Source organism: Eleutherodactylus coqui, chromosome 5 (genome assembly GCF_035609145.1).
Source record: "Eleutherodactylus coqui strain aEleCoq1 chromosome 5, aEleCoq1.hap1, whole genome shotgun sequence".
Lineage (NCBI taxonomy): Eukaryota > Metazoa > Chordata > Amphibia > Anura > Eleutherodactylidae > Eleutherodactylus > Eleutherodactylus coqui.
The window spans coordinates 234089491-234110712 of record NC_089841.1 but is presented as its reverse complement, the minus strand read 5'-3'; the positions used below and the strand labels follow the sequence as shown (position 1 = coordinate 234110712).

General features: G+C 46.0%; 1 protein-coding gene across 2 annotated transcripts in view; it reads right to left on the bottom strand.

Annotated features, from left to right (window-relative positions):
* SLC24A2 (solute carrier family 24 member 2) overlaps positions 1-21222 on the bottom strand; it is a 156452-nt gene that overhangs the window by 11908 nt on the left and 123322 nt on the right. For both annotated transcript variants that reach the window (XM_066604338.1, XM_066604339.1), the window contains exons 6-7: positions 3476-3574; positions 442-560 (exon numbers count right to left, since the gene is read on the bottom strand). In XM_066604338.1, coding sequence (XP_066460435.1) covers positions 442-560; positions 3476-3574 — 218 coding nt within the window. The remainder of the gene's footprint in view (positions 1-441; positions 561-3475; positions 3575-21222) is intronic.

Genomic DNA, 21222 nt, shown 5'->3' with positions numbered 1-21222 from the left:
TCCTGGTTTCTGTTCTCTGTTTTTATGTATAGCTTTATTTTCTCTTTTTCAGGCTGATGGAGGATAACCTTAGCCAAAATGTTGCACCCTTATAAGTTTCTGTACAACAGCAATATTAACGGATTTGTGAATTTAATAAAATTATTCAAGCATCTTCCTGCTGCTGTGCTGTTCCAATTCTCTTTTTGCTTTGGATTGCATTGTATTGCAAGTGGTCATCCCTAGAGGAATGTTCTCCCACATATCCTATTTATAAGTTGTGTGGCTTAATACAATATATACCTGTCATGTGACGGTCTCAGACACATGCAAAGTGTAGTGAACATGAATTATGTATGGGCAAATTGATTTATCCAGAATGTAGTACTGAATGCAATTCTGAGGACCAAAAAAACACCATCTGATCAGCAATGCAAAATGAGACATAGGAAGATGTGTCACCTGCGTTTCTGGAACCTCAATATTGTGAGTGACATTTCCATTTTGAACTGGATCATCAGATTCCTTAGGCGGTGTCACTTCAACCTCAACATTAGCAGTGTTTGGAAGATCAATATTTTCTGAAATAAAAAGTATTTGAAAGTAAATATCATATAACAAATCCTTGAAGTACACATACTAATAGTAGGAGGTCATACACATAAGACAGCTGCCAGATGTGATGGACGTAATCATGTAAGCCTCATACTAAGGGCCCTTTTACCCTGGAAGACTTGTTGGGCGCAGAAGCCCAACAGGTCGTCCCAGTGAGAATTATTCCTGTGCTTTTACACAGGAATGAACATTGCTAGTGAATGGAGGCACATTGGGTTCAGAGATCGTTCCGGCCCGCCTCCATTCACAGTAAACACGCAGTCGCTCATAAGTGAACGTCGTCCTGTTTAGACGGGCAGATCCCTCATTCAGTTTACTGTATGCAGAAGCTGAAGCAAACAAATTCTCGTTCGTCATTCAGTCGGGTCTTTGTTCTTACACTGAACAATAATCGTCCAGATTCCTGCTAGATGCGGAAATCTGGATGATTTATCAGCCTGTGTTAAAGGGCCCTAAGTTCTTACAGCACATGGTGCATTTTTAAAGGTTTTATTTACTGTTCTAAGAAAACAAGCAATCATACCAACATGGAACTACTGAGAACACCATAACATAAATGAGCCAAAGAAAGGTCATATTTCAGGAGTTCCAATAAAGTAGTTAGTTCAGGGTGGCATTTATACAGCATGTGATTGGACTAAACCACGGTTATTGAAACAGTCTCAAAGTACAAAAACAAGAGAGACATCAAAACTAAAAAGTGAAGAAGAAAAATGAGAGGGAAAAAAAAAGGAGGAGTATATATTTATTGACTAGACATAGCCGCTGGGACAAAACCTTACCCGCATTGTGGTTAATGGAGTGGAGTAAATCTAAGGCCTCCTTCCCACGAACGGATTTACGCCGCGTAAATTCGCGGCAAAAATCCGCTGCGTTGCCCCCTGCTATTAGGTTCTATTGAACCTAATAGCTCAGTGCTCACGATGCGGAATTCCACCGCGGAATTTCGCACCGTGAAATCTCCTGTCCTCACCCGCAGCATGCTCTATTTGCCGCGGGTGTACGCGCTGACGGCTTCAATGGAAGCCGTCCGTTCACGCTATCTCCGGCTGTAACACAGCGGAAGATAGCGTGAAAACGCTTCCCCGCCTACCACCGCCGCGTCATATGACGCGGCCGCCGCGTCACGTGACACTGCCGGCCGCATCATGTGACGCGGTGGGCGTGTCACATGACGCGACGGCGGTGGGCGGGGAAGCGTCTTCACGCTATCTTCCGCTGGTAAGTATGGGGTCTCTGGGGGGCCTTAGGCTGGGTTCACACGGGACGGATCTGCTGCGGAATTAGCCAGGAAAGTGGACGAGATTTTGCAAGAGTCTCATCCACATGCTGCGGAATTCTCGCGGATTTTCAGTGTGGCCAATCCGCGAGAATTCCGCTGGAAATCCGTCCCCTGAGAACCCAGCCTAAAGAGTACATTCACACATTGCAGAAATGGTGCAGAATTTCCAAGTGAAGATTCTGCACTAAATTCCGCTGCAAAAATTCAAACCATTGATGCAGAATTTTCTGCAGATCCACAGCACTCTTCACCCCTTTAAATGAAAGGGTGAATTCCTCTGCGGATCCACGGCAAAATAAGTATAAAATAGTGTGGATTTTTACACTTTTTTTGGTGTACATTCGCACCAAAACCTGCACTCTAAATATATTGATTCTTCCCAGCAGGGGACTTTTTGCACTGTTCTACCGGATAGCGGCTTGAGAAAGACCATTTACTGGTCGAAACCTTGCCTATTTTTCTGACCATGGAACGATAAAAGCTGTGTTTAGAACAAAAGCTACTCTGCACCATTTTATGCTGCCACGTTTGGATATATCAGTAAAGAAGCCAGGGAAAAGCAGAGGTCTGCCAAATAAACTAGGCTGTCATCCGCATACAGGGAAACTTTTTCCATAATGGACTCTCTAGAGATAAGTTGGATAAGCAAGGACTGGCTAATGGCTACAGCTAGCAACTCTGTTGTGAGGGTGAAGAGCAGGGGAATAAAAAAGAGAGCCCTGTCTTGTACTCCAATGAGACTAAGTGCTCATCCTAAGCATGGGTACATCATGTAGGATTTTCATCCAAGATTAGAATTTGAAGACCATATTAGATTTGTAGTACCTCTCAAAGGTAAGCCAACTCAACAGAGTCAAATGCCTTACATGTGTCTAACTAAGGCCCAAATAAACATAAGAGACAAAAAAGGGTGCATTAGAATGACTGGAACACAACTATCATGTAGGCTCACCTGCCAATATGTGATATTAGACATGATACGATAGGTGAACAACGCTGCCACAATAGAATCAGACTTCCACTATGTAAGCCAGAACCAAATCAATGCGAAATTCAATTGGGAAGAGAGTCCACCTCTTAGAAGGATCTCTTCTTAGATATCCATAACATAGACCAGCAAATAGTACAGCAAAGTAAACACATTTTGAGGACGGAAGTCCCCTTTCCGTAGCAATATAATGACATATCACAAAAAGTCCATCATATCAATTTCAGAAAAAGCACCAAATGAGAAATAAGAGCCCCTTATCAGTCACATAGTTGTTCTCATATGAATAATACAAATTACAATTGCACATATCTGATTAGAAATGGGAATTCCAAACGGGAGTCCAGACTGCTGTCAGTTATGGCGCTTGACTCGAAAGCACATGTGTGCAGCTGAATGCATGCTAGCACAGAAAGATGATGTAGTCCCACCCAGGCGGAGTGACACAACTGATGATATGTAGGGTCTCAGAATTCTCAATGCATTTGCCTCCTCCAAATCCGAACTGGCATGTTTTGATCATCTAATGTATCCTTTTAGTTCATTTCAACAACTGGGCATACATGCACACATGCAGATGGGCATTGGTTATTCCAGTAAGTAACACTTACCCACATAGTTGGCTGCTCCATTTAGTCTCTCGCTGTCTTCCACCTGACATTTCATTTTGGCCATTTTGTGCAGAATTGAAGCCTTCTCTTTAAATCTCCCTTAAAATATTTGCAAAATAATTATCAATACAATGGTTTATCAATATGTATTAAAAGCATAATAATTAGAGATGAGCGAACGTACTCGTTACGAGTACTTACGCACCCGAGTACCGCCATTTTCGAGTACATCAGTACTCGCGCGCAAAGATTCGGGGGGCGCCGTGGCAGCACGGGGGGTTGCAGCGGGGAGTGGGGGGGAGAGAGAGAGAGAGAGGGCTCCCCCCTGTTCCCCGCTGCTACCCCCCGCACCGCCACGCCTCTCCCTGCCCCCCGGCGCCCCCCGAATCTTTGCGCGCGAGTACTGAAGTACTCGAAAATGGCGGTACTCGGGTGCGTAAGTACTCATAACGAGTACGTTCGCTCATCTCTAATAATAATGGTTTCATAGTACTTTACAATATTTATGGTAATCAATCATTTTAATTATATAGCTTGTCAATAGCCACATTAACATGTTAGTTTGTTTCTAGAGGCAACAAAAACTCTCCTCTTGTTGCTCAAGGGCTTTAAAAATGTTTCACCTTGTGAGATAAGATCAACAACTTGGATAACAAGAGAACTGTATCTTATGCTGTTTTAATAGATACACTATCCAATATAAATTCATAAAATATCACTTTCTGTGGAACTGTATCTTAGGGGGACATTTACTGACTAATCTATACCAGAATACTGTTGTAGCAAAGTCGCGCATTTTTGTGCAAGCTCTGCAAAATTAATGGACGCAATAGCAGGCTGGTTTCTTTCTTTTCCAGCTGTAGAGGTTCCCTTGTATACTCCACAGCTGTGCTCTCTTCAACCTTTTGGAATGCTAATCCTGCTATTTCAGCTTGCTGCAGATTAAGTTCCTCTCTGCTTCTGAAAATGCAAAAGTATCAGCTTTGTTCTCAGTAAGTTTAGACATTTCTGCAAACGACATAATGTATCGAACAATTGCCTTTGATTCATGGGAATCAATTCAATTGTTGAAATAAAATAGCAATAAACTTGCCACCAAAGAATTCCTCAGACGCTGCTGCACACTTGGATCCCGAAGTCCACTAGCACAACCATGTAATAAAGTGCAAACTATTGTTTGATACAGTAGAAAGGATATCCAGAAGATGGGGTTGTATCAAGTTCAGAAGTAAAAGAACAGAAGAATAGGAGTGACACAAGATCAGTATTTATTTCTAGGTATGATCATCATGCAGAATTTGTTAGGAGAACTATTGAGAAATTTGGGGGGCTTACTTAAAGGGGTTGTCCCGCGCCGAAACGTTTTTTTTTTTTATTCAATAGGCCCCCCGTTCGGCGGGAGACAAACCCAATGCATGTGTTAAAAAAAAAAAACGTTTAGCACTTACCCGAATCCCCGCGCTGCAGCGACTTCTTCCTTACCTTAGCAAGATGGCCGCCGGGATCTTCACCCACGATGCACCGCGGGTCTTCTCCCATGGTGCACCGTGGGCTTTGTGCGGTCCATTGCCGATTCCAGCCTCCTGATTGGCTGGAATCGGCACACGTGACGGGGCGGAGCTACGAGGACCAGCTCTCCGGCACGAGCGGCCCCATTCACCAGGGAGAAGACCGGACTGCGCAAGCGCGTCTAATCGGGCGATTAGACGCTGAAATTAGACGGCACCATGGAAACGGGGATGCTAGCAACGGAACAGGTAAGTGAATAACTTCTGTATGGCTCATAATTAATGCACGATGTACATTACAAAGTGCATTAATATGGCCATACAGAAGTGTATAACCCCACTTGCTTTCGCGGGACAACCCCTTTAAAGTGATACAAAATATGGTTGTGTGTTTAAAGAAGTTACAAAATTTGTATATAAAAAGGGTAGATGTATTGCAAACCTGTTGGTACATGCAGATGAGGAGTTGGCTAAAATATCTAAACAGATGTACTCAAAGTGTGATTGTTCTCAGTAAGAGAAACCAGGTAACCTTGTAGATATGATGCCTTTAAATGCCTAACAAAAATACATGATGTTATAGTGAGCTTTTGGGTTCTTCTTATCAACCCTTCATCAGGCTAAAAAAAAATTAAACTGGTTGGGATAGGACACAATTAGAACATAAAAATGCAGAGGGGAGTGGGGACACCCCTCCTGATTTAAATAAATGTTCACAGACAGAACATGCCTGATGAAGGATCGATAAGAAGAACCCGAAAGCTCGCTGTAACATCATGTATTTTTGTTTGCCATTAAAAGTAGAGATGAGCGAACATACTCATCCGAGCTTGATATTCGTGCGAATATTAGGGTGTTCGGGATGCTCGTTACTCGTAACGAGTACCACGCGATGTTCCGGTTACTTTCAGTTTCCTCTCTGAGACGTTAGCGCGCTTTTCTGGCCAATTGAAAGACTGCTGAGAGTGGCTGGGGCGATCAGATGTCACCCGAGTATAAAAATCGGCCCCTCCCGCGGCTCGGCTCAGATGCCTTGTGAGTTAGCTGAGGGAAAGTGGTATCGTGCTGGAGCTGCTGTAGGGAGAGCGTTAGGAGTTAGTGTAGGCTTCAAGAACCCCAACGGTCCTTCTCAGGGCCACATCTAACAGTGTGCAGTACTGTGTTAGCACTGTATTTTTATTTTTTTTTTTCAAAATTGGATCTGCAGAGCATTGCGCCCTGCAATAGGGACAGAAGTGGTGGTTAGGCAGGGAGAGTGTTAGCAGTGAGTGTAGGCTTCAAGAACCCCAACGGTCCTTTCTAGGGCCACATCTATCCGTGTGCAGTACTGTCCAGGCTGCTGTTAGCAGTGTTGCATATTTTTTTTTCTTTCTCAAAACCGGCTGTGCAGACCATTGCACCCGGCATTAATACTATAGGGATAGAATTGTGTAGGCAGGGCCAGAAGACATACATTATTCATTGAATAGACGCAGTGTGGCTTTTCCTTTGAAAAACAAGGGAAAAAATTCTATTTCGCCTGCCTCTGACAGTCCTCAGGGCTCTGGGTACGTGTGTGCTGCGTGCAGAACGTTAAAAAAAATCAGACGCAGCCAGCTACGTTTTACTGCAGGCTTGCGCCAATTTTTTTCCTGCATGGGAAATCCCTGATCTGCTGTAGCGAATAACTTTGCATCACTGCAGTTCTCTGACACATTTGCAGGGCCACAACACAGTTATTAAACTTAGTAGTATTCATTGAATACACGCAGTGTGGCTTGTCCTTTGAAAAACAAGGGAAAAAATTCTATTTTGGCTGCAGGCTTGCGCCAATTTCTTTCCTGGCTTGGAAATCACTGGTAATACAGCATGCTGAGGGGTAGGGGTAGGCCTAGAGGACGTGGACGCGGCCGAGGACGCGTAGGCCCAAGTGAGGGTGTGGGCACAGGCCGAGCTCCTGATCCAGGTGTGTCGCAGCCGACTGCTGCGCGATTAGGAGAGAGGCACGTTTCTGGCGTCCCCACATTCATCGCCCAATTAATGGGTCCACGCGGGAGACCTTTATTAGAAAATGAGCAGTGTGAGCAGGTCCGGTCGTGGATGGCAGAAAGTGCTTTGAGCAAGCTATCATCCACCCACAGTTCTGCGCCGTCCATTGCTGCAAATCCGAATCCTCTGTCTGCTGCTCCTCCTTCCTCCCAGCCTCCTCACTCCACTACAATGACACCTGCTCAGGAGCGGGAAGACTCCCAGGAACTGTTCTCGGGCCCCTGCTCAGATTGGGCAGCAGTGGTTCCTCTCCCACCAGAGGAGTTTATCGTCACTGATGCACAACCATTGAAAAGTTCCCGGGGTCCGGGGGATGAGGCTGGGGACTTCCGGCAACTGTCTCAAGACCTTTCAGTGGGTGAGGAGGACGATGACGATGAGACACAGTTGTCTTGCAGTGAGGTAGTAGTAAGGGCAGTAAGTCCGAGGGAGGAGCGCACAGAGGATTCGGAGGAAGAGCAGCAGGACGATGAGGTGACTGACCCCACCTGGTGTGCAACGCCTACTCAGGACAGGTCTTCAGAGGGGCAGGCAAGGGTAGCAGCAGGACAGGTTGCAAGAGGCAGTGCGGTGGCCAGGGGTGGAGGCAGGGCCAGACCGAATAATCCACCAACTGTTTCCCAAAGCGCACCCTCGCGCCATGCCACCCTGCAGAGGCCGAGGTGCTCTAAGGTCTGGCAGTTTTTCACAGACGCCTGACGACCGACGAACAGTGGTGTGCAACCTTTGTCGCGCCAAGATCAGCCGGGGAGCCACCACCACCAGCATGCGCAGACATATGATGGCCAAGCACCCCACAAGGTGGGACGAAGGCCGTTCACCGCCTCCGGTTTGCACCGCTGCCTCTCCCCCTGTGCCCCAACCTGCCACTGAGATCCAACCCCCCTCTCAGGACACAGGCACTACCGTCTCCTGGCCTGCACTCACACCCTCACCTCCGCTGTCCTCGGCCCCATCCACCAATGTCTCGCACCGCACAGTCCAGCCGTCGCTAGCGCAAGTGTTGGAGCGCAAGCGCAAGTACGCCGCCACGCACCCGCACGCTCAATCGTTAACCGTCCACATAGCCAAATTTATCAGCCTTGAGATGCTGCCGTATAGGGTTGTGGAAACAGAGGCTTTCAAAGCTATGATGGCGGCGGCGGCCCCGCGCTACTCAGTTCCCAGTCGCCACTGCTTTTCCCGATGTGCCGTCCCAGCCCTGCACGACCACGTCTCCCGCAACATTGTACGTGCCCTCACCAATGCGGTTACTGCCAAGGTCCACTTAACTACGGACACGTGGACAAGCACAGGCGGGCAGGGCCACTACATCTCCCTGACGGCACATTGGGTGAATTTAGTGGAGGCTGGGACAGAGTCAGAGCCTGGGACAGCTCACGTCCTACCCACCCCCAGAATTGCGGGCCCCAGCTCGGTGGTGGTATGTTCGGCGGTGTATGCTTCCTCCACTAAAGCACCCTCCTCCTCCTCCTCAACCTCTGTCTCGCAATCTAGATGTGTCAGCAGCAGCAGGACGTCGCCAGCAGTCGGTGTCGCGCGGCGTGGCAGCACAGCGGTGGGCAAGCGTCAGCAGGCCGTGCTGAAACTACTCAGCTTAGGAGATAGGAGGCACACGGCCCACGAACTGCTGCAGGGTCTGACAGAGCAGACCGACCGTTGGCTTGCGCCGCTGAGCCTCCAACCGGGCATGGTCGTGTGTGACAACGGCCTTAACCTGGTGGCGGCTCGGCAGCCTCACGCACGTGCCATGCCTGGCCCACGTCTTTAATTTGGTGGTTCAGCGCTTTCTGAAAAGCTACCCACGCTTGTCAGACCTGCTCGTAAAGGTGCGCCGGCTCTGCGCACATTTCCGCAAGTCCCACACGGACGCTGCCACCCTGCGCACCTTGCAACATCGGTTTAATCTGCCAGTGCACCGACTGCTGTGCGACGTGCCCACACGGTGGAACTCTACGCTCCACATGTTGGCTAGGCTCTATGAGCAGCGTAGAGCTATAGTGGAATACCAACTCCAACATGGGCGGCGCAGTGGGAGTCAGCCTCCTCAATTCTTTTCAGAAGAGTGGGCCTGGTTGGCAGACATCTGCCAGGTCCTTCGAAACTTTGAGCAGTCTACCCAGGTGGTGAGCGGCGATGCTGCAATCATTAGCGTCACCATTCCTCTGCTATGCATCTTGAGAAGTTCCCTGCAAACCATAAAGGCAGCCGCTTTGCGCTCGGAAACAGAGCCGGGGGAAGACAGTATGTCGCTGGATAGTCAGAGCACCCTCCTGTCTATATCTCAGCGCGTTCAGGAGGAGGAGGAGCATGAGGAGGATGAGGAGGAGGGGGAAGAGACAGCTTGGCCCACTGCTGACGGTACCCATGCTGCTTGCCTGTCATCATTTCAGCGTGTATGGCCTGAGGAGGAGGATCCTGAAAGTGATCTTCCTAGTGCGGACAGCCATGTGTTGCGTACAGGTACCCTGGCACACATGGCTGACTTCATGTTAGGATGCCTTTCTCGTGACCCTCGCGTTACACGCATTCTGGCCACTACGGATTACTGGGTGTACACACTGCTCGACCCACGCTATAAGGAGAACCTTCCCACTCTCATTCCCGAAGAGGAAAGGGGTTTGAGAGTGTTGCTATATCACAGGACCCTGGCGGACAAGCTGATGGTAAAATTCCCATCCGACAGCGCTAGTGGCAGAAGGCGCAGTTCCGAGGGCCAGGTAGCAGGGGAGGTGCGGAGATCGAGCAGCATGTACAGCCCAGGCAGTGCAACAGTCTTTAAGGGCCTGGACAGCTTTATGGCTCCCCAGCAAGACTGTGTCACCGCTCCCCAGTCAAGGCTGAGTCGGCGGGAGCACTGTAAAAGGATGGTGAGGGAGTACGTAGCCGATCGCACGACCGTCCTCCGTGACGCCTCTGCCACCTACAACTACTGGGTGTCGAAGCTGGACATGTGGCCTGTACTAGCGCTGTATGCCCTGGAGGTGCTTGCTTGTCCTGCGGCTAGCGTCTTGTCGGAGAGGGTGTTTAGTGCGGCTGGGGGAATCATCACAGATAAGCGTACCCGCCTGTCAACCGACAGTGCCGACAGACTAACACTCATCAAGATGAACAAAGCCCGGATTTCCCCAGACTTCTCTTCTCCACCAGCCGACAGCAGCGATACCTAAGCAATACGTAGGCTGCACCCGCGGATGGAAGCATAGTTCTCTCTCACCATCCAAAACGGGGACATTTCTGCTTCATCAATCTGTGTCTAATATTCCTCCTCCTCCTCCTGCTCCTCCTCCTGAAACCTCACGTAATCACGCTGAACGGGCAATTTTTCTTAGGGCCACAAGGCTCACTCATATAATTTTTCTAAAAAATTTTTATACGTTTCAATGCTCTTAAAAGCGTTGGAACTTTAACTTGAACCAATTTTTCGTTAAACTGGGCTGCCTCCAGGCCTAGTTACCACTTAAGCCACATTAACCAAAGCGATTAATGGGTTTCACCTGCTATCTTGGTTGGGCATGGCCAATTTTTACTGAGGTACATTAGTACTGTTGGTACACCAATTTTTTTGGGCCCTCATCTACAGTGTAATCATAGCAATTTCTATGTTCTTCGCCTGCACTCATGGTACAGAAAGGTGTGTGGGGTTGGCCTACACTTTAGCTACATAAATGTAACTTGGGCCTTGGCTATACTGCAGCTACTGAAATGGAACTAAGACTGCGCTCCCACTATACTGCTGCTTCGGAATTGTTCCTGGGGCCTGTGTAGGCTGCTACTATTACTTAAATGGAACTTAGACTATGCTCCTCCTATACTGCTGCTTCGGAATTGTTACTGGGGCCTGTCTTGAGTGCTACTATTACTGAAATGGAACTAATACTGTGCTCCCCCTATAATGCTGCTAGTGATATGTTAGTGGGGCCTGTCCTAATGCTACGGCTGAAATGTTACGAATTCTGGGCTCTGCCTATACCGCTGCTAATGGTATGTCTCTGGGGTGTGGAAACAGAGGCTTCCCAAAGACATGATGGCGGCGAGGCCATTTCCCACCAACGCGGTTACTGTTAAGGTGCATATAACCACGGACACGTGGAGAGGACACGTAGTGCCTCAAAAACATCCCCCTCCTCCTCCAACAATGAAAACATTCTTGGCAAATGCCTTTGCATTGGTTCGTCTGGTGGCAGTCCAAGAATTTCACCTTTACCGACACAAGAGAGCCCCCCCACCATCCCCCCGCCACGGCCCACTTAATCCTGGCCGCATTCCGAAAACCAGCAAAATACAACCGTGCTACTAGGTCCGCAGTCACCACCACATTACCACCAACGCGGTTACTGTTAAGGTACATATTACCAGTCTGACTGGGGCATACAGACACCTTGACAGAATGAATAGTGTGTGGCACATAGGTTCCCCATTGCTATGCCCACGTGTGCAGCTCCTGATGGAGGTGGCACAGGATTGGATTTCTCATTGCTTCTGTACAGCATTGTGGGCTATCGCCCCACCACTTTTAAAGAGGGTTGCTGCCTAGCCGTGCCAACCCTCTGCAGTGTGTGCCTGCAGTTCCTCCTCATGGCAGACGCACTTATAAATAGACATGAGGGTGGTGTGGCATGAGGGCAGCTGAAGGCTGCGCAGGGACAGTTTGGTGTGCGCTGTGGACACTGGGTCATGGGGGGGGGGGGGGGGGTTGGGCAGCATGTAACCCAGGAGAAGTGGCAGCGGAGTGTCATGCAGGCAGTGATTGTGCTTTGTTGTAGCTAGTGTGGTGCTTAGCTAAGGTATGCCATGCTAATGAGGGCTTTTCAGAAGTAAAAGTTGTTGGGAGGGGGGGGGGCCCACTCTTGCCGCTATTGTGGCTTAATAGTGGGACCTGTGAACTTGAGATGCAGCCCAACATGTAGCCCCTCGCCTGCCCTATCCGTTTCTGTGTCGTTCCCATCACTTTCTTGAATTGCCTAGATTTTCACACATGAAAACCTTAGCGAGCATCGGCGAAATACAAAAATGCTCGGATCGCCCATTGACTTCAATGGGGTTCGCTACTCGAAACGAACCCTCGAGCATCGCGATAATTTCGTCCCGAGTAACGAGCACCCGAGCATTTTGGTGCTCGCTCATCTCTAATTAAAAGGTATCATATCTACAAGGTTACCTGGTTTTCTCTTACTGAGAACAATCGCACTTTAGTGGCTAACACGGTACCAAACCTTTTTGTTTTCACGAGTACTCAAAAAAATGGAGCATTTGTGTGCCTGTCATGTCAAAATAGTTTGTGCATAATTAAGGGCAGTATTTTTCATCATCCCTGGTCTATAAGTAAAATTAATGTTAAAGGACATTTTACCTCCAATAGCTGTAACATAATTTATATGCCAAGATGCTGATGTGGTAAAGTGTATGTGCGGCAGACTACTAGAGCAGTGAAGCAGAGACTTAAAGGGGTTGTCCCGCGGCAGCAAGTGGGTCTATACACTTCTGTATGGCCATATTAATGCACTTTGTAATGTACATTGTGCATTAATTATGAGCCATACAGAAGTTATAAGAAGTTTTTCACTTACCTGCTCCGTTGCTAGCGTCCTCGTTCCCATGGAGCCGACTAATTTTCGCCGTCTAATGGCCAAATTAGCCGCGCTTGCGCAGTCCGGGTCTTCTTGTTTTCTCAATGGGGCCGCTCGTGCAGGATGCCGGCTCCGTGTAGCTCCGCCCCGTCACGTGCCGATTCCAGCCAATCAGGAGGCTGGAATCGGCAATGGACCGCACAGAAGCCCTGCGGTCCACCGAGGGAGAGGATCCCGGCGGCCATCTTCAGCAGGTAAGTAAGAAGTCACCGGAGCGCGGGGATTCAGGTAAGCACTCTCCGGTGTTCTTTTTTAACCCCTGCATCGGGGTTGTCTCGCGCCGAACGGGGGGGTTGGAAAAAAAAACAACCCGTTTCGGCGCGGGACAACCCCTTTAATGAACACTCAGAAGATATGCACAGAAGACAGAGAGTGAACAGGTACGGGATCTTTCACATGGCATAGCATTATGCTGTAGGACGCAGCCAAATCTACAGCTGCGGAATTCCACACCAAAATCCATCTAACTGCAGATTTGATTTTGATGCAGAATTGCAGGCAGGTTTTAAGCCATTTTCAATACTGCATCAAAATCTGCAGGTAGCCTATGGAGTCTGGTGTGGAACTTACTGTGGCTTGTGGTGCATCGTGCTGCCTATTCCGTACCATGTGAAAGGTCCTGAAAGACATATGGTGAAACAGGGGTTGAAGACATTTCTTTTTATATGCAGCATAATGTTTAGGATCTGAAATGGTTGATCTTGGAGGAGATTAATGGAAATGATGAGCAAAAGAGAAAAAATAGGTTACTGCAGAAAGATGTATTTTGGATTGTGAAAGTATTGAATTATATTTTATGCAGTAGTGTAATGGGCATAATATTTGTGCCGTGTGCTTAACAAGAAGTATTTGTACAAAAGACACATATTGTAGTTTTACTAACATGGTCTCAGATGCTGAGCGTGCAGCTTTGTTATAATTAACCTTTGTAATCTTTTACTAAGTGCTCTTTCACACAAGCGCACGCTTTTACACCTGACCGTATATACGCGACCATCTCAGGCACTGGTTTTCAATGCGTCTGTTCACACGGGCAAATATGTGGCGTTTACAAAACGTTGAACCATGAAAAGTGGAACATATGCTCCATAAATACGGGCTGACGCATATACTGTGGCCAAAAAGATAGTTCTGGAACTATCTTTTAGCAGATATATGGCGGCGGCTCCCATAGACTCCTATGGGAGCAGGGGAAAAAAAAAGGGTGGGGGGAGGCATTTTTGCAGTGTCCAATGCTGCGAAAAGCTTACAAATACCTCTAGATAGACATTAGAAGGCATCCAGAGCGAGAGTTTTCCAGAGTGCAACGTAAAAACTAAAAAACAAGCTCATGGTTGTGTAAATGGATGGGAAAACGCTAATTAACTCTGGCCCGGGATTGCGGAAAAACGAAGAAAACATAAAAATTCATACGGCCAAATGAAAGAGCCCTAATGGAGAAGTATCACAGAGGCTGGAGACTTTGAATTGTTGACTTTGTGGGGAATGCACATATAACCTTTTGCATTGCAACAATAAAATAGAAGAACTTGGAAATATCATTTGAGTATTTCTCCAATGCATTAAATAATAATTAGGCATACCTGGTTGATAAGGCTAGGATTCCTCTTGAGTATAACCTAAACTAATCGATTACTTTAATAGGATCTACAACTTAAGGCTCATTTACACGCAAAGACAATCTTTCAAAGGATTGAAAGATTTACAGTTCTAGTGATTATTTTGCATAAAATGCTAATGGACACTAATGCCCATAAGCGCTTTATTAGCTTCATTTGCATGTAAATGAGCCTACAGGAGCTGCTTGCAGAACGCAACAGGTTGTCTGAGCTCTGCGATTAGCTCCTTTATTCTCGCACAGGCTGTCAGCTGAATACAATGTAATCAGCGCTCCAGTGGAGAACACAGGATGCGGTCTATGTTATCTCTTCTCCAGCTGAACAATGGATTTTAAGCTCACCTTAAAATCATCATTCAGCCAAAGAGTGAACGATGGTAGCATTTACACACAAACGATTATCGCTCAAAAGCCATCGTTTGAACGAATTTTGAGCAATAATCGTTGCATGTAAACGGGGCTTTAGACTCACAGATGTAAAGACATGTGACCATGATTATATGTAAATTTGTAGTGGGTGCACTGTGCATATGCCCGAGGAAGGGGGAGGTCACTCGAAATGTTGCTATGGCTGACGAGTGATTATACCACCTCTCCTGCCTTTAGTACCTGGAACTGTGCAGACATAAACTATAGACATTGTTCACTCTGCATGATTGTTTTGGCTGCGTTTACTGAAAAATGTTGATAAATCATAAAACGTTTGGAGACTACATGCTGTTTGACCTTTATTTATTGCATGCTATTGAAGTTTGGAATCCAAGTGGGCCGCAGCGCAGTGCCCGAGGAATCCAGTGGTGGCAAGTTTATTACTATTTCATTGAAACACTGGATTGATTCCCATGAACCCAGGCTAAGTCATATTGGTAGACTCTTCACAATAATGTATTAAGTTGAAACTGGGTTTATACTTGTCCTTTAGCACTATGACTAAGTAATATATTATAAGGCACATGACCACAGGACATAATGGCACTGCACATGTATCTGCATTATTATTGTTGTTATTATATTTGTAGACTTGTACGAGAACAAATGATTATTATTGTATAGCTGTCACAGCTTTTCTGTGAATCATTTTTTATTGAAACAATTTAGTGCAAACACAAAGGTAACAGCTGCAACACGTTGTCATAGACAGTAGGATTAACAAAAGAAAGGCTTTAGCAATAAAGCAGATAGTCTAATTTGTTTGATCGCAACATTATGTTCAAATTGAATTCAGGAAGGAAAGAATTTGTTTCTGTAGCAATTCTATCTTTAAATCTAGTAGATGGAGCACAAGTTCTGAACACTCAGTACACGGAATAATAAATGAATTAATCGATAACAGAAGAAACACAACCGAGTTACTGTTTTTATATAAGAAAACCCTTCCTTTTAGTGAGCACTGTAAGTAATGTAATAATCACATGGAAGCAGTGTAAGACTACCGACAGAATGCTGACCCCATAATAACATCCCTCCTATAAGACTGTCAGTGGCTGAAATGTTCTGGGCACACTCTGGCAACATATTATTGGTGTGTAGCCACAAGAATAAAGAATCTTGGGGTGGTTTCACATCTGCAGCAGGGATTTCGCTTCGCTGCTCGGTGCAGAGAGCAGAAAAGGGGAACCCCTGTGGCCAAACTGTTCCATTTTTGAACAGAAACGGACAGCATCGAGCGGACCCCCTTTTGGATCGAAGAAAAAGAGCTCCATCCTCTGTGACGGAACCTCCGGCCAAAGCTTCCAACGCAGATGTGAAACTGGCCCAATACTGGTTTGTATTGATGTGTTTCAACACAACACAACGGAAAATATGAGGCAAGTGAAGTGATTTGTGGGGTTAGAATATTTACTACAAATATATGGAGCTCATGCTGAAAAACACTTAATTATTTCAATGTGAATGTGCATTCTGTAGATTTGCAGTTTGTATAATGTCCATCACTGATTAGACTAAAATTAAAAGAAAATATTTTATTCGGGATATTTAAAAACACGGACGTGGGGTACACTACAAGACCTAAACATGAACTCCACAGAAATCGGTCATCAGTACATGACTGACAAAAAGAACCGCTATTGCGATAGGTAGGTATCTCAAACCTAGGTTCCTATAGAAGGAATAGGCCTAAATTAATTCCACCATGATTTATATATCGTGGGGTAACTAATTCCGCCATAATCAAATGTAAGACTGTTGTGGAATAAAACAAACTGCATATGAACCATTCAATGTTCCGTCCACCTCAAGTGATAAGGGAGTCAGAGTAAAAAATAGTTTGAAGCGGCAGTACAGTAGGTGGCCCAACGCGTTTCACTTGAGCTGTAGATCTTCAGGGACCTCTATAATCTCATGATAAATTTATAACTATCCCTGTTCACATCGATAGACTGTGGTGTTAGGGAATATTGAAAGTCACCTAGTTGTGGGACATAAGTTTTATCTTCCCTATAGATCCCCAATAGTTATATGATCTTTTCTTGTTCCCCTCTGTTCATCTGGTGGCTGTATACAAACCCCGAACTAACGGACATTGGTGAGGCGGAGAGCGGGGGGAAATGGTAATGGAGGATTGAGAGGGCAAAAGACATCGTTTATGTACTGAATTAGGGATACAAGGCTGAAAATCCTCATTAATTCCGGATTCCTTCTTTTTGAAAGCCATCAGCTCATATGACTGAGGCTGCCTGTACACGGGGGATAGTCTGTAATTCTGTAATTTTGTTTTACTTATTTATGAAATTATGTTTTTTATTATCTATGTCCCCTCATGACCCCATGTAAGATCTCTGGGGGACATTCAGGTGTTTTCGTTTTCTTTTTTTGACACTTTCGCACTGTAGCTAGGGCATCCATAGGAGCCCCAGTTACAGGGGAAAACAACCCCTGTAGTGACAATAGTCACTGGCAGAGCTGATCAGGATCTTCTGGGACCTTGCAGCTCTACTATAGCAGGAAATCCCGGTGGTCACGTGACCCCTGGGCTCCCGTAATGAAAGTTACACTTCCACTTTTCAGTACACAGTGCGTATTGAGCTCGTCAGCTGTTACTAACAGCTGACATCCCATCCTGCCTCTGATTGATTGCAGAGACAGGAGGCTTCAATTCCCGCCGTAATTTTACATACAGCTGGGCTTTAAGCCTGAGACCAGGCACCTCATATTTACTGTGTCTGGTCCTAAACTGGTTAAAAAGAGTGAACTTAAATGGATGTGTAAATGTGGCACTTAACAAACGGTCTACATAATAAATGTAACCCTTTCCAATCCACTGTCTGATGTCTTCCTACATTCTGATTGAAGCTTGTACAGCTCCAATATAAGAAGATGTCCGACAGGGTATTCTTACCGTCTATTGCCAGACATTCCGCTGTCGGAACCTCTCTAGCACACACACACTGGCTTTAGCCAGCAGATGGCACCGTTGTATAACAGCAAAAAGAGAAAGCCTTTTAGGAAACCCTGAATCCAAAATTGGATTGGAAAGGGTTAAGGTAGATTACTTAAACACTTGTCTTATATGCCTCCTTGATCATCAATGGATAAAAAGCTGGTTATACACACATACTGTAGATGAAGTGCTCAGCGATCAGCTATTTCTCCTGACTCCAAGGTAAACATGCAAGCCCTTTTAATCAGAAATGTATAAAAGTGTGCACGTTTCCCCAAAAATGGCAGACTTGAGCACAATTTACTTAACGTGTTTGGCTTGCTTTAGAAACATGTCTTTATTATTTCTACTCTGTTTAGATTTTGCTAATTTTATAAGAGACTTCTAACATGACATATGTTATGTAGCATTAGTAGTAAGGGTGTGTTTAGACGTGACGATTTTCGTTCAAAAAAATCGTTAAAACAAGCAAAAGTGAACAGTAATCGTCCAGTTTTCATTCGTTGTTTAGTTTCAGCAGGACTAATAATGATTGTTGGTTCATTCATTTCTCACGTGTTTAAACACTCCCCGTTCAGCGTTTCACATATGAAACAGTGAAGAAAAGTGAATGATGCTTAACAATGACCTGCCTGTCTAAGCAGGCTGAACGAGAGTGAACGAGTTAGCGGTGACGTCACTTGCTCGTTCAAAAGAGAATCAGTTCGTCTAAAAGGGGCATTGGGCTCTAATCACTGTGTTAGATAAGATTGGCTGTGTATAACACCAATCCAGCCATCTCGTAAACTAGTTCTCTTCTGTGATGATGCTCGCACTGGTCAGAAGAAAGTGGACCATTTTTTTTTTATCTGTGGCTCCTGCCATCAACTCCTCTTACCGGCATATAAAAGTTGTTTCATAGGAGTTTCCTGTTTTATGTTATTAAAGGAGTTTTCCCAATAATTAAAAATTGCTGCATAACCCCTCTGTCCTTCCTGGTTGCTGTTGACCTAGACTCGTGAATGCTGCAGCCAATCACTGGCTATAGAGGTTACTGCCGTGGCCAGTGATTAGCTGCAGTAGTCACATGTCCAGGTAAGCAGCAACCAGGAAGGATAAAGCAATTACAAGTTGTGGGAAATCCCATCTAACTTTCAAGCACTAAGGATGTGTCTGAGCCGTCAGAGAGAGCAGCTGAAGGCTGGTATATTTGGAGCTTGACTCTCCCCTGCTTGTGCAGCCACTGGTACACAGAAGAAAACTGCCTTACAGCAAATCAGGGTTGTCTGAGCACGATACCCTTCACAGGGAGGTCTCTGCACCTCTTTGTATTGTTACAGCTAAAACTTAGCTCTAAATTTGCATCTAAATTTTTGTTTTATTCTTTGAGCTGAAATGTACATCTACTGAAAAGGATTGGGTAAGTATAGAAATCATGCGTTCATACTCTGGCTAAATGACCATAACAAGAAAAATATTTTGGTCACACAGATATCTGAACCAAGCTCATTATAAGCCACACGAGCGTATGTCGGCCGCCGTTTTCACGGCCGGCTGATATACGCTACAATCTGATGCATTGGATTCCAATGCATCAGATCACATGGCCATATTTCCAATGGCCAATATAGCACCGGGCGCTTTTACGCCGGGCCGGAAAGATAGTCCTGGAACTATCTTTCTGGCTGGAATATGTCGGCCGCTGCATGGGCTCCTATGAGAGCCAATGACAGCGGCCTGAGAAAGGAGTGGTTTAGCAGCGTGATTGCTAAACTTCCTCCCCCTTCTCTCCTCCGGCTGCTTGCAATGAAAGGGGACGGAGCTAAGCTCCGCCCCAACCCATTGCTGGCTGCAGACAAGGGGTGGGAGCTTCGCTTCACCGTCGCCCCGTCTCCTTCCATTGCAAACAGCTGGTGGGGAGCAGAAAGGAGGTAAGCTGGCAAGGGAGAGACAGCTAAGCTCTCTCCTCACGCCCAACAGCATCACGGCCTCAGCGTATATTTTCCAGGGCTGTGCTGTCTCAAAGGGCGCACAAACGTTAGATTTGTGCGCCGTTCAAACATTTTTATGGCGCCGGTGGGTGCACGTAAAAACGCCTACGGCCGTGTGATAGTTCCATGAAGAAGAGGTTAATTGTAGAATTAATTTTTATAACATTTGAACCAACAGTAGGGTTCCATCTTAACAATATTCACTTTCTGAACAGACTGCCATTACTTGCTTTTATTTGAGCACATAAGGCCTAATCATATGGGAAGCGCAAAGGGTCTTCTGATGTTGCAATTAGTGCACTGTGCAGTTTATAGCCATTGTAAATAGCACCTATGGGATCTTACTGGCTCAAAGCAGCAGCCAGACTTAACACATACATGTCTGTCATGTATAATAATATATCCAATATAGAGAATGCAAAACCTAACATTTTTGTTTTTAAAGAGCTACTTCAAAGAAATTTCTTTTCATTTCATCAGGGGGCAATTCCTTTGGTTGGAGGTTCCATCGCAGATCCTGTACTAAATACTGGAATAAAAAGTTGTGCCTGCACATAGTCAATGTGGTCCGCTCAGAGCGATTCGGTTCCATCCTGAGACAGAGCTGTTCGACTACGGGGATTCCCCTTTCCTGCTCTCTGAATGCAGAAGAAAAACTGAACCCTGTGCAGGTGGGAAACGACCCATACTACCATGTTTTCCCCAAAATAAGACACTGTCTTATATTTATTTTTGCCCCAAAAGAGGAACAGTGTTATACTCACATTCATTTTCCGGGGGTGGGGGTTAAAATATAAGCCGTCCCCCTAGAATAAGGCCTAGCTAGGCTAAATGAATAAAAAAGCAATACTCACCTGACCGTTGGCGTCTGAGTCCCTTGTGCTGATCTCCGGCGCTGCAGCAGGCTGCCGTGGCTTCAGTGCTGACACAGCACTCTTTTCTGGTGAAGGGGCTTTGACTACCCCACCTCCAGCAAGCGAGTGTTGTGATTGGATCACAAAGACCGTTGCTCAGCCAATCAGAGTTGCCGCTCGACGAACAAATCACAGCCATTCAGGGATGTCATTCAGTGAATGGCTATGAATGATCGAGCACTGGCTCTGATTGGATCACAACGCCCCTGGAGGCGGGGTATTCAAAGCTCCGTCACCAGAAAGAGAGTGCTGTGGGAGGGACTCAGACGCCGACGGTCAAGCAAACAGTATTGCTTTTTTATTCATGTAGCTTAGCTAGGCCTTATTCTAGGGGGAGGGCTTATATTTACCCCCCCCCCCCCACCGAAAATGAATGTATGAGCTGCAATGTCACACACAACTTGTAGACAGGCATAGTGCTGTGTTGTTTTTTTTGCTTTTTTTTTAAGAAAGTTGCCCCTTTTAAAATATTGGTGGTAGTGTGGGGAAGGTTGATGTGGACAATTTGCGGTTGTTGAAGAAAAAACAGGAGGACTTCATACAGGAAAATTTAAGAATATGCCTGAACTAAACTAACTTCCTAAAAAACAGCGCAAGAACAACTGATAAATAAGTAATTTGTTATAAAGGATTCCTGCTATAGATGGAACAATTACATCTAAGGTTATAGTCTCTATATCTTTGTAATGCTGTGTGA